The sequence below is a fragment of the Mobula birostris genome, chromosome 10 (assembly GCF_030028105.1).
Source record: "Mobula birostris isolate sMobBir1 chromosome 10, sMobBir1.hap1, whole genome shotgun sequence".
NCBI lineage: Eukaryota > Metazoa > Chordata > Chondrichthyes > Myliobatiformes > Myliobatidae > Mobula > Mobula birostris.
In genome coordinates, this window is record NC_092379.1 from 130,407,756 (window position 1) to 130,420,511 (window position 12,756).

The 12,756-nt window shown below is 45.0% G+C and overlaps 1 protein-coding gene across 4 annotated transcripts in view; it reads left to right on the forward strand.

Moving 5' to 3' along the window:
* Nucleotides 1–1,899: 1,899 nt before the first annotated feature.
* The window catches only part of LOC140204334 (septin-6), a 52,341-nt gene continuing 41,484 nt past the window's right edge, over nt 1,900–12,756 (forward strand). For all 4 annotated transcript variants that reach the window (XM_072270981.1, XM_072270979.1, XM_072270982.1 and 1 more), the window contains exon 1: nt 1,900–2,008. In XM_072270981.1, coding sequence (XP_072127082.1) covers nt 1,945–2,008 — 64 coding nt within the window. In that variant the 5' untranslated portion in view covers nt 1,900–1,944. The remainder of the gene's footprint in view (nt 2,009–12,756) is intronic.

A 12,756-nucleotide genomic window follows, 5' to 3' on the forward strand; every position in this document is an offset into this window, starting at 1 on the left:
GGGAGGCGATGGGCAGACATGGAGATAAAGTGAAAGAGGGAAATGGGAATGGTGAAGGATTGGTGGGGGGGGGGGGGGGGCTCTTTACCAGAAGTTTGAGACATCAGAGTTCATGCCATCAGGTTGGCGGCTACCCAAACAGAATACAAGGTGTTTGTTTTTTCCCCCAGCCTAAGTGTGGCCTCATCACGACACTGCAGGAGGGCTGTGGGTAGAGGTATCAGAATGGGAAGTGGAATTAAAATATGGGTGTCGGCCCACAGGAGATCCTGCTTTTTTCTGGTGGATTGGAGTGCAGGGTCCTCGGCAAAAACAGTCTCCCAATCTATGTTGGGGCTCACCGGTATACAGGAGGCCCACACCAGACACAGTATGATCCCAACAGACTCACCAGGTGAAGTGTTGCCTCACCTGGAAGGATTTTTTGGGGCCCCTGAGGGAGGTGGTGGTGTAGGGGCAGGTGTAGCACTTGTTCCGCTTTGCAAGGACAAGTTGCAGGAGGAATATCAGTGGGGGAGGGACAAATGGACGGGGAGAGGGAAAGATGTGGTGGGATCCCATTGGAGGGTGGAGGTTCTGGAGAATTCTGTGCTGGACGTGGAGGCTGATGGGGTGGTAGGTGAGGACAAGAGGAACCCTATCCCTGGTTGGGTAGGGTGAGGGCAGATGTGGCAACATGCAAGAGATGTGGTCGATGGCAGCATTGATGGTGGAGGAGGGAAAGCCCTTGGCCACCCATTTGAATTCCATTCCTGATTCCTATACTGATGTGGTCTATCCACGGCCTCCTCTACTGTCACAATGAGACCAGACTCAGATTGGAGGAACAACATCTATTCCGTCTGGGTAGCCTCCAATCTGATGGCATGAATATTGATTCTGGAGCTTCCAGTAATGCACCCTCCACCCCTTCACCATTCCCCACTCCCTTTTCCCTCTCTCACCTTATCTTCTTATGGCCCATCACCTCCCTCTGATGTTCCCCCTTTTTTTCTTCCATGGCCTTCTGTCCTCTCCTAACAAATTCCCCCTTTTCCAGCCCTGTATCTCTTTCACCAATCAATTTCCCAGCTCTTTACTTCACCCCTCCCGGTTTCACCGATCACCTTGTGTTTCTTCCTCCCCTTCCCTGCCCCCCCCCCCCTTACTCTGACTCCTCATCTTTTGTTCTCCAGCCCAGATGAAGGGTCTCGGCCCAAAACGTCAACTTCTTTCTTTTACTGCCTGGCTTGCTGAGTCCTCTGGCATTTTGTGTCTGTCGATATATTCTTGATTATTCAGGGGATGAAGGGGATACCGGGGAGAAGGCAGGAGATCGGTGCTGAGAGGGAAATGGATCAGCCATGACGAAATGGTGGACCAGACTTGGTGGGCCAATTGGCCTGATTATGTTCCTTATATTTTTTGTTTTTGTGTTTGTTTTTTGTTGAAGGAATTCCAAATTTTTGTGTATTCTGCTTGCCATGTATAGCTAAATATGGCAAGTCTTGAAGGAGGGGTGGGTGAATTGCTGATTATATGATGTAAAACCTAGTTATAACTTGTCAGATTGTGACTTAAAATATCTTGTCGCATATTGGCAGAGATGTCATAATATATTGATCACCTGCATTCCTGAGGACTGTGATGTGATATTAACTGGACATTCTGATTGGCCGGCTTATTGATGTGGTGTCCAGTTGTAGCCAGTAACCACCAATCAAGCGTTAATTTGCAGCTATAGCTGGCGCAGTAATAAGCTACTGTTGCCACCTGCGTTCACTTTTATCCTTTTGAAGTGCTGTATTGGTAAAGGATTCAGAAATAAACTTCTGCGTTATGGGAAGAGAAAAGAATAGGATCTTGGGTGGGTGGGGCCGGTCTCCCCACTAATATGTTTTCTCCTGTTTTGCAGACGGAAGGCGCCGGAACCTGTCACTCTCTGGTCACGTTGGCTTTGACAGTATGCCAGACCAGTTAGTCAACAAGTCGGTATGTCAGGGTTTCAGCTTCAACATCTTGTGTGTAGGTGAGTAATTGACTGCCAGGGCTCCAAGATGAATATTTCCTACCTGCCTCCCTGCGTATCTGCCCTGTGCTTGTCAGGGTCAAGGGTCTGCAGCACGTTATTTGGGTGTAGGCATTGACCCCTCTCGGCTGTGCTGGTGTGTGGCTGCACAGTAACTGAAATGCACCTGTGGAGCTACAATTACCCTATAATTAATGCGTTAATGGATATAATCCATACATTTTCAAAATAATAATTGTGCCTCAACCTTTTGAAGCATTTTAGTTTCAATGTATTTACACTGTCAGTGTTTCAAGTTAAATACTGTTACAATTTGTAACAATTATACACAGAATGGAAATCAGTAGCTTGTTAATAAACCCACTGGCCTGCTGAATGCCGATGCCATCTAGTCAAAACGTTCTATTTTTGCCACTGTGCCTGTCAGCTGTTTAGGCTGCCTGAATGTACTGTATTTTATTATTACCCTTTAAAATCAAAAGAGTATAATTTTTCAATTTTCATTCCAAATATTCATAGTGCCATGTGTGTTTGCTCCGGTTTCCTCCCACATTCCAACGTGTACGGTTAGTGTTAGTGAGTTGCGGGCATGCTGTGATGGTGTTGGAAGCGTGGGTGACACATATGGGCTTCCCACAGCACGTGCTCAGACAATGTTGGTCGTTGACATAAATGATGGGTTTCACTGTTTCAATAGGCGTGTGACAAATAAAGCTAATCTTTGGCGTTCCATGTTCCCGTTGCCTTGTTCGTGGTGTGGCCTTGGGTGAGAGTATACAGCTGAAATAGTAAAATGTGTGTCTTGGTCCACTTACAGTTGATGAAAATCTAAATTACCTTTGGGGCCCATCGTGATGGCAGTTTCCAGTTTCATTCATTGAAACCCAGGCTCCAGCCTTTGACTGTTTTAATTTTCTGCTGCTTTAATTAATCCCTTGCTTTGCTAGTTGGTTGAAATTGCAGTACCCTTTCCCTTTGGGTTTACATGGCTTTTCAAAATTCTTGAAATTCTGCAAATAATTACACTTTGGATTTCTGTATTTATTCTTCAGTGAAGCTGTAAGTTAAATCGGACCTACAGCTATCTTCCCTCCACTAACAGTGATTCAATTTGACGGATATGTGCCGTGATTCCATTTTAAGTGAAGAGTTTATGCTGTTTGGCTTGTGGTGTCGTTCTAAGTGTATAACCTAGACTGGAGCAGACAAAGTGCAATTTTATTGTGATGACACAAGCACTTGGACTAGATGTTCCTGAAGCAAGCTGCCGGTGCACGTAGCTGTGGGCATAATTACTGCATGGAATTTGCAGCTCTAATCTAACGCATTACATTCTGAGCTGACAGTGTAATCTCTGATGCACATTGGGCAGTCACTTTTGCAGAGTCACACACACAAAATGTTGGAGGAATTCAGCAGGTCCGGCGGCATCTATGGAGGGGAATGAACAGCTGACATATTGGGCCGAGACATTTCATCGGGACTTGGAAGGAAGGGCCTGAAGCCACGTTTGAAGACGAGGGGAGTACAAGATGGCAGATGATAGATGGCAGATTGACAATAAGCTGGACTGGTCAAAGAACACTGAAGCTGTCTACAAGAAGGGTCAGAGCCGTCTCTACTTCCTGAGGAGACTGAGGTCCTTTAACATCTGCCGGACGATGCTGAGGATGTTCTACGAGTCTGTGGTGGCCAGTGCGATCATGTTTGCTGTTGTGTGCTGGGGCAGCAGGCTGAGGGTAGCAGACACCAACAGAATCAACAAACTCATTCGTAAGGCCAGTGACGTTGTGGGGATGGAACTGGACTCTCTCACGGTGGTGTCTGAAAAGAGGATGCTGACCAAGTTGCATGCCATCTTGGTCAATGTCTCCCATCCACTACATAATGTACTGGGTGGGCACAGGAGTACATTCAGCCAGAGACTCATTCCTCCGAGATGCAACACAGAGCGTCATAGGAAGTCATTCCTGCCTGTGGCCATCAAACTTTACAACTCCTCCCTTGGAGCGTCAGACACCCTGTGCCGATAGGCTGGTCCTGGACTTATTTCATAATTTACTGGCATAACTTACATATTACTATTTAACTATTTATGGTTCTATGACTATTTATTATTTATGGTGCAACTGTAACGAAAACCAATTTCCCCCTGGGATCAATAAAGTATGACTATGATAGGTAAGGGGGTGGGGAGGCAGGGTGATGAATTAAGAAACTGTCACGTGATAGGTGGAAGAGGTAAAGGGCTGAAAAAGGAGGAACCTGATAGGAGAGGACAGTGGACCATGGAAGAAGGGGAAGGAGGTTCATTTCGCCCTCCTTTTCTGTCTCGATCAAGGGTCACAGTCTGAAATGTTTACCATGTATTCCCCTCCATAGCATGACTTGCTGAGTTCTCCAGCATTTTGTGTATGTTGCTCAAGACTTCCAGCATCGGCAGTATCTCTTGTGTTTATACTTTATAGAGCACTTGGGTTCAGCCCATGGGGGTGGACACGTGTTTCCAGTTCTCCATCCCCAACCCATGCTGACCAGTTGAGGCCTGGTACAAACTTGAACAGAGGCCTGTCTTCCATCTGGACACATTGCAACCTGCTACAGCTTCAGGAATCTCAGCTGCTGTCTCTGTCAGAAATCTGTTAGTTATTGGCTCAGCTGGTTTCTTCCCCTGCCCCCAGCTTCCCTCAGAATGGAGGTTGTGCTTGCCCTGGTGTGCAGGGATGGGTGGCCCTGCTTTGCTTTTCTGTATTCCAGCATTCTTCAGTTTATACTCTCATCTCTGACTGCTCCCATTTACTCACTGACTAGGGAACTTTGGAGCTTATCCACATGATCACATTGGCTTTACCCCACTAGAACAGTGTTCCCAGCCTGGGGTCCATGGCATAAAAAAGAATGGGGGCCCCAGCAACTTGAGCTTCCTCTGCTTCCCAATTTTCATGCAGTCCTTGACCTGAAACACTAATGTTGTTTATTTAATTTTTGACAAAAGTTATGGGGAGAGACAGGAGAATGCGGTTGAAACGAAAAATAATCAGCAGACATGATGGGCCGAATGGCTTAATTCTGCTCCTATGTCTTACGGTCTTACTGCTTCACACAGAGGGCATCTGGACAGATTATTTTCAGGATATTTTTGTGTGGGTTATTTTATACTGCAGGAGTTACTGAATGATACTCTTGAACAGGAGGCCTCAATGCTGGGCTTGGTGCATCGGTTTCTGAGTCTAATACTGATCAGAACTTTGAGCTAACTTGTTGTCTCTGCTCTGTGGAAGACCTAAAGATTGAAGAGGGGAGTTATAGTATTTCATTTGGCTTGCTTTTAATCCAGCACCCAGAAAAGACAATAAGTCATTATCCCGTTTGCAGTTATAAAGTGTCTGCTGCCTTTTCCTGCAAACCAGCTACGTTACAGAATTCACAATTGGTAATTGAATGCCTCTGTGTTGAATCTTGTAAAGCAACATTTGTTTTCTCTTTGGTGAGGCATTGATTAGCCTTTGCTTATCTTGACTGAAAGTCTTTCATGGATTACTTTGTGTAACAGCACCTGGTTGTTGTCCACTTTGTCTATGACTGAGGAGAGATGCAGTGCAGGGTAGGTCCCTCTAGCCCTTTTGAGCCACGGCACCCTAACAACCCCGATATAACCCTGACCTCACCATGGGGTCATTTACATTGACCAATTAACCTACCTGCTGTGTCTTTGAACTGTGGAGGAAACCAGAGAACCCACACATTCCATGGGGAGAACATGCACCTTATAGAATGGCACCAGAATTGAACTCTGGACCGGCCCCGAGCTATACCATAATAGCATCATGCAAATTTCTACGCTTCCATTGTGTCATTTAAGGCGAGTGTTCTGAACTTCAACTGTTCTTAATCAAACCATATTGTACAAATCTCACTGCCAATTTTGAGGATGTTTCCACTGCTGGTAATGCAAAATTCTGTCAGGAACTGATGAATGTTACTGTACATGGCTTGATAGATGGCATTGTGGATGTGTGCCAATGGTCTTTGATATATATTACTAAACTCTGAATATTTAAAAAGTGCAAGGTAAATTTTTGCTTCTAATGGAAACAAAAATCTTGAATTTAGACTGACTTGAGTCAAATTGGTTTTGTTTCCCAAGTCACCACATTTCTAGAAGTTTTTGTTAGATTATTTGTTGGAATTTATTGTAACCCACAGGGTAAAATGGTAGTACTATATTTATAGACCAGTAGCCCCCCCAGGAACAGGCCCTTTAACATCACTGTCAGTATAGACATCGTGGGCCAAAGTTAAATTAAACTAATTCCATCGGTCTCCATCCCATACATGTTCACATCAGCAGCTCCACCATGGGCACTAGCCTCTCCTTGCCAGCATCCAAGATGTCTTCAAAGGCAGCATCCATCATTAAGGTCTCCCTTCACCCAGGACATGCCCCCTTCTCATTGCTACCATCAGGGAGGAGGTACAGAAGCTTGAAGGCACACACTCAGCGATTCAGAAACAGCTTCTTTCCCTCTGCCATCAGATTTCTGAACAGACATTGAACCCATGAACACTTCCTCACTACTTTTATATTTAACTTTGTATACATTTACAGTAATTTACAGTTATAATGTATTGAAATGTACTGCTGCCACATTACAACAAATTTTGTGACATTTGCCAGTGATATTAAACCTGATTCTGGTGTCTGTGTGTCTGTCTAAATGCCTCCAAGTGCTTTCACCACCAGCCTTGGCAGCACTTCCCAGCCAGGCACCCACCACTGTTTTAATTTTGCCCCACACGTTTCATTTTCCTCACTTTATGCCCTCTAATATTTGACATTCCACCTTTCAAAAATAATTCTGACTGGTACTTTATCATTGTCACGTGTACCAAGCTACTGTTGCAAACTGTTCATACAGATCAAATCATTACACGGTGCACTGTGATTGAACAAGGGACAACGATAACCATGAAGAATAAAATGTAAAAGCTACTAAGGGTGCAGAGCCGGTGGATTATAACGAGGTGGATTGTGAGGCCAAGAGTCCAGCTTTTTGTACAAGAGGTCTGTTCAAGACTCTGATAATAGTGGGGTAGGAGCTGTCTTTGAGCCTTGGTGGTACATGCTTTCATAGAGCAGAGGGGGTGGTTGGGGTCTTGTCCTATCTATAACCTCTAACTTTATAAGCTTCTATCACATCTTAGTGTTCCCCCCCCCCACCCCCCCACCCAGTCTCAGCATTATAGAAAGCAATCCAGGTTTGTTCAACCTTGTGGGCAATATATAACCTTATTGCAAATTGGCACATCTCTTCATATTGAACATGTTTGTGATGGGATCATGTAGAACAGCTTGGCTCTGGGCTTGAGGCATATTTAATAGTTTTGCAATGCAAACAGGAAAATGGAACATGAAGGTTATTTTGCATGGATTTGCCTAACTGCTTCCCTGAAGTACCTCAAGTTCAGCCACTCTGCAATGATCTCTTAAGGGAAATGTAATTTTGCTTTCATGCAGTACTTGCCATATTTAATATCAGGCCATTAGACATAGTAACAGACCCTAGGTCATTTTGCCCATCAAGTCTGCTCTGCCATTCCATCATGGCTATTGTATTATCCCTCCAGAACCTTTGACACTCTTACTAATCAAGGAACTGTCAATCTTCACTTTAAATATACCCAAATGACTTTGCCTCCCCAACCGTCTGTGGCAATGAATTCCATAGATTTGCTACCTTCTGACTAAAGAAATTCCTCGTCTCTGTTCTGAAGGGACGTCCTGTACTACTGTTTGCTGAGCATTGTGGGTGTGATGAAATATAAACTTTTTTTCACTCTCAAGATTAATGGTGGGTAGGGGTACCTTGAAAATCTGATTGTTTCAGAACTTGAGTAACTAAGTTTATTTTAGTTTCCTGAGAACTTTGATCACCGATTTGCTGCTGTCCTGGTCATCAGTTTTCAATAACTTGCTGGATTGAAGTCTAGAGGTCCTTGACGTGGAATTCCAAGCTATTAGCAGTGCCTGCTGTTTGAACTTTTCCTGAAGAGCTCCTGATCTTTTTTATCCTGGCAGGATAAAAAGCAGCATGAGGGCTCACAGGGTGCGTTGTTCAGACCACACTTGGAGTAGTCGGAGCAGTTATGGGTTCCTTACCTAAGAAAGGATGTGCTGCCTTTGGAGAGGGTCCAGAAGAGATTCATCGGAATGATCCAGGAATGAAAGAGTTAATGCATGAGCTTTTGATGGCTCTGGGCCTGTACTCACTGGAGTTCAGAAGAATTGGGGTGGAATCTCATTGAAACCTCCTGAATATTGAAAGGCCTAGAGTAGATGTGAAGTAGATGATTTTTATGGTGGGGGAGTACAAGACCAGAGGAAATGGCCTTGGAATACAACAGGGGTTCCCAATCTGGGGTCCACAGACCCTTTGCTTAATGGTATCAGTCCATGGCATAAAAAATACAAGAGTATACAAGGGACACACATCAAATTTGCTGGTGAATGCAGCAGGCCAGGCAGCATCTGTAGGAAGAGGTGCAGTCGACGTTTCAGGCCAAGACCCTTCGTCAGGACTAACTGAAAGAAGAGATAGTAAGAGATTTGAAAGGGGGAGGGGGAGATCCAAAATGATAGGAGAAGACAGGAGGGGGAGGGATGGAGCCAAGAGCTGGACAGGTGATTGGCAAAAGGGATATGAGAGGATCATGGGGCAGGAGGTCCAGGGAGAAGGAAAGGGGGGGGGAAGCCCAGAGGATGGGCAAGGGGTATAGTGAGAAGGACAGAGGGAGAAAAAGGAGAGAGAGAGAAAGAATGTGTATATAAATAACGGATGGGGTACGAGGGGGAGGTGGGGCATCAGCGGAAGTTTGAGAAGTCAATCTTCATGCCATCAGGCTGGAGGCTACCCAGACGGAATATAAGGTGTTGTTCCTCCAACCTGAGTGTGGCTTCATCTTGACAGTAGAGGAGGCCGTGGATAGACATATCAGAATGGGAATGGGATGTGGAATTAAAATGTGTGGCCACACATTTTAGTCCCTCTGACTATACTCCTTGCTCATTCTCTGGGTTTCCCCCCCGCTCCCCCTTTTCCTTCTCCCTGGGCCTCCTGTCCCATGATCCTGTCATATCCCTTTTGCCAATCACCTGTCCAGCTCTTGGCTCCATCCCTCCCCCTCCTGTCTTCTCCTATCATTTTGGATCTCCCTCTCCCCCTCCCCCTCCCCCTCCCACTTCCGAATCTCTTACTAGCTCTTCCTTCAGTTAGTCCTGACAAAGGGTCTGGGCCCGAAACGTCGACTGTACCTCTTCCTAGAGATGCTGCCTGGCCTGCTGCGTTCACCAGCAACCTTTATGTGTGTTGCTTGAATTTCCAGCATCTGCAGAATTCCTCGTGTTTAGGGTATACAAGGGTGTCCCTTTAGAACTGAGGTGAGGAATTTCTTTAGCCAGAGAGCGGTGAATCTGTGGAATTCCTTGCCACAGGTGGCTGTGGAGGCCAAGTTATTGGGTATATTTAAAGTGCAGGTTGATAGGTTCCTGATTAGTAGGGGAGAAGGCAAGAGAATGGGGTTGAGGGGATAATAGATCAGTCATGGTGGAATGGCAAGACTTGCTGGGCAGAATAGCCTAATTCTGCTCTTGTGTCTTTTGAAGCAGCAGTTGAGAGCCTTTTGTTTGGTAGGAATCAATAAAAGTAAGACAGATTTGTGTTTTTAAATATAAAAAAAAAAGCTTTCACTTGGCACACCCAAGTGCAGTCAGTGAAGCATTCACCATGTGGGAGTTTGTAACTTCTGACAGGTTTGTCAGATGGATGGTAACTGATGTGTGGAGTGAGTAGTGGAGAAAATATCTAAAGAGAAGACTTGACGATTGGGGTGAACAAAATGGCACAGGTGGAATGTAGAGTTTAATGTATTTGTGACCTTTGCATCAGATTAAGTTACCTGCAGGTATAGTTAATGTTTTGTGCATCTGTTGTAGGTGGGAAATTTCAGATCCTGAATGAGTAATCAAGTGTTGCCCAAAACATCTGCGCTGCAGGACCTCCCGTCCTCTCCTCTTCTGGAAATCCATAGCAACACAGTGCTAGAGGAACTGGGCAGGTCAAGCAGAATATATAGAGGGGAGCACACAGCCAACATTTCAGGCCAAACTCTTCAATGAGACTCCTTCAACAGTGCTGATGAAAACTCTCAGCTCGAAATGTCAACTGTTTATTCCCCTCCATAGATGCTACCTTTTGTGTGTTGCTCTTGTGTAGTTCACCTGGCTTTCCAACTTGCCTTCAGCAAAGCTCTGCAAGAAAGGCTGTTTAAATTTGAGTTGACCAAAAGTAGGGGTGACATGGTGATGTAGCAGTTAGTGTTAACACTGTTACAGTGCTGGCAACCCAGGTTCAATTCTGCTGCTGTCTGTACGTTCTCCCCATGACTGAATTTTCTCTGGGTGTTCCAGTTTCCTCCCACATTCCACAGACTTGCGGGTCATTAGGTTAATTGGTCACATGGGTATAATTGGGTGGTGTGAGCTCATTGGGCTGGAAGAGCCTGTTACTATGCTGTATCTTGAAATTAAAAGAAGAATTCCCAAGTTTGAAGACCAATCATTTACTATGGGGAGAGACAGACTGGGAAGGGATACTGGGAATGGTGAAATTGAAGGAAATTATGCTCCTTTTGTGGCATGGGAGAATGTTTCTTCCTGACGTCAACTCTTAATGGCCTTGCAGTCATTTTAAGCATTTGGCTCTAATGACTATCAAGCCCCAATTTATATTTATATAAAAAAAAATGCTCAGGTGAGGCAACACTTCACTGTAAGTCTGCTTGGGTTGTCCACTGTATCTGATGCTCTCGATGCAACCTCCTCTACATCAGTGAGACCCGACGTAAACTTGGGAACCACTTCCTTGAGTACCTTCGTTCCATCCACATGGCCAGCCATTTTAATTCCCATTCCGACATATTGTTCCATGATCTTCTCTACTGCCATGATGAGGCCACTCCCAGGTTGGAGGGACAACACTACATACTCTGTCTGGGCAGCCTCCAACCTGATGTCATGGACACTGATTTCTCTCCTTCCCCCTTCTCTGTTCCATTCCCCATTCTGGATCTCCTCTTACCTCTCCTCTTCTCCTCACCTGTCTGTCACCTACCTGTGAGGATCTTCCTTTCTTTCTCCCATGAGCCACTCTCCTCTCCTATCAGATTCCTTCATCTCCAGCTCTTTACCTGTTCCACCAATCACACCTCAAAGTTTCTTGCTTCATCCCCACCCATCACCTTCTAGCTTGTACTCCTTCCTCTCCCCCCGCCTCATTATTCTAGCTGCTTCCCCCCTCCTCTCCAGTCCTGATGAACAGCCGGCCTGAAACATCGACTGTTTATTCCTTTCTGTTGATGCTGTGGGCTTGCTGGGTTGTACCAGTATTTGTATGTCTCAGTGTACCGTACTTGGGATAAACCTGAATCTGAAATAAAATATACTGGAAGTTCAATAAGACATTCTACAGCAAAATCAAACTAATAACATTTTGGACAGAGATACCCCGGTTGTGTAAAGAACTGAGTGCCAAGCAGTCAATGCACTGAAATCTAGAGTTTGTACATTCGCTGGTCACTGCCGGAACTGAGGAGCTGAGAGAAGTATATTATCAGATGCTGGAACTTCATTATCTATTGGGTATTTTTATTTGGGAAGCCCCAAGTGTAAAAGGTTTCCCATACATCTTTTGAATTCTGAGTATTTTGGGCAATCCAAATTTGGAATGGAACAGTCTATAGTTCTTGAATTTTAAGGGTGGTGGGCATGTAAGTTTCGGCTTTTTGTTCACACAGTTCTGCTTGGTGAAGCCTCCAGTTGCGTCACTGTGAAAAGTCTGTGAATCCTTTGTCAGTGAGCTGTTCAAATCAGGAAGCATCTAAGCCAGTATCCAGTTCCACTTCTGTGTGTACTTAATTATAAAGGGGCAAGAAACTAGGAAGCAGAACTTATTAAATATGGGGGTTTCTACGCTTTGGTAACCGGTCGAAATTTTAATCCTGAGGATTTGAGATGTGGTTCAGTGTGACAGGAAATCAACCCAAATGATTCATTCATTCAGGGGAGCACTTAAAGAAATTACTAATCACAAGATGCAGGAAATCTTGAACAACAGACCCAAAATACTGGAGGAATTCAGCAGGTCAGGCAGCCTCTATCGAGAGGAATAAAAGAAATTGTGTTATTTACTTGGCTTTGATGGTAAATTGTAATTCTGCTGCAAACACAACTGCGGTCTCTCTGCACATAAAACATGTTGGGTTGCTTTTGTTCTGGAATGTCTTTATAAACTTCTGCATGAAACTAATTTATTAGCATCCCCTCAATTTTATCTTTCACTTGGACCATTTAATTCCTTCTACTGACATCACCATGGTGATACTGTGGATTCTGCCAAATTAATCGTGTCTCTCCTAGCATCGTCTGTATCTCCTAATGCCACCCTTGACAACCAGCCCATACATGAGCCTCTGTCCTATCCCCATTACCCAACCTCTTCCTGACTTGTACTGCCCCCGAACTTCTCCAACCCAGCAACTGAAATGTGTCCGCCCCCCCTGTTTTTCCAGCTTTTGTTAAATCCCTGCAAGTCTTTCCCAGTTTTTCTGTCATTCAGCATCACCCCTCCTGCTGGTTTGGGTGTCTCATTGGCATCTGCACCACAGCACCCGGTGGGCAGAGAATGGGCAGG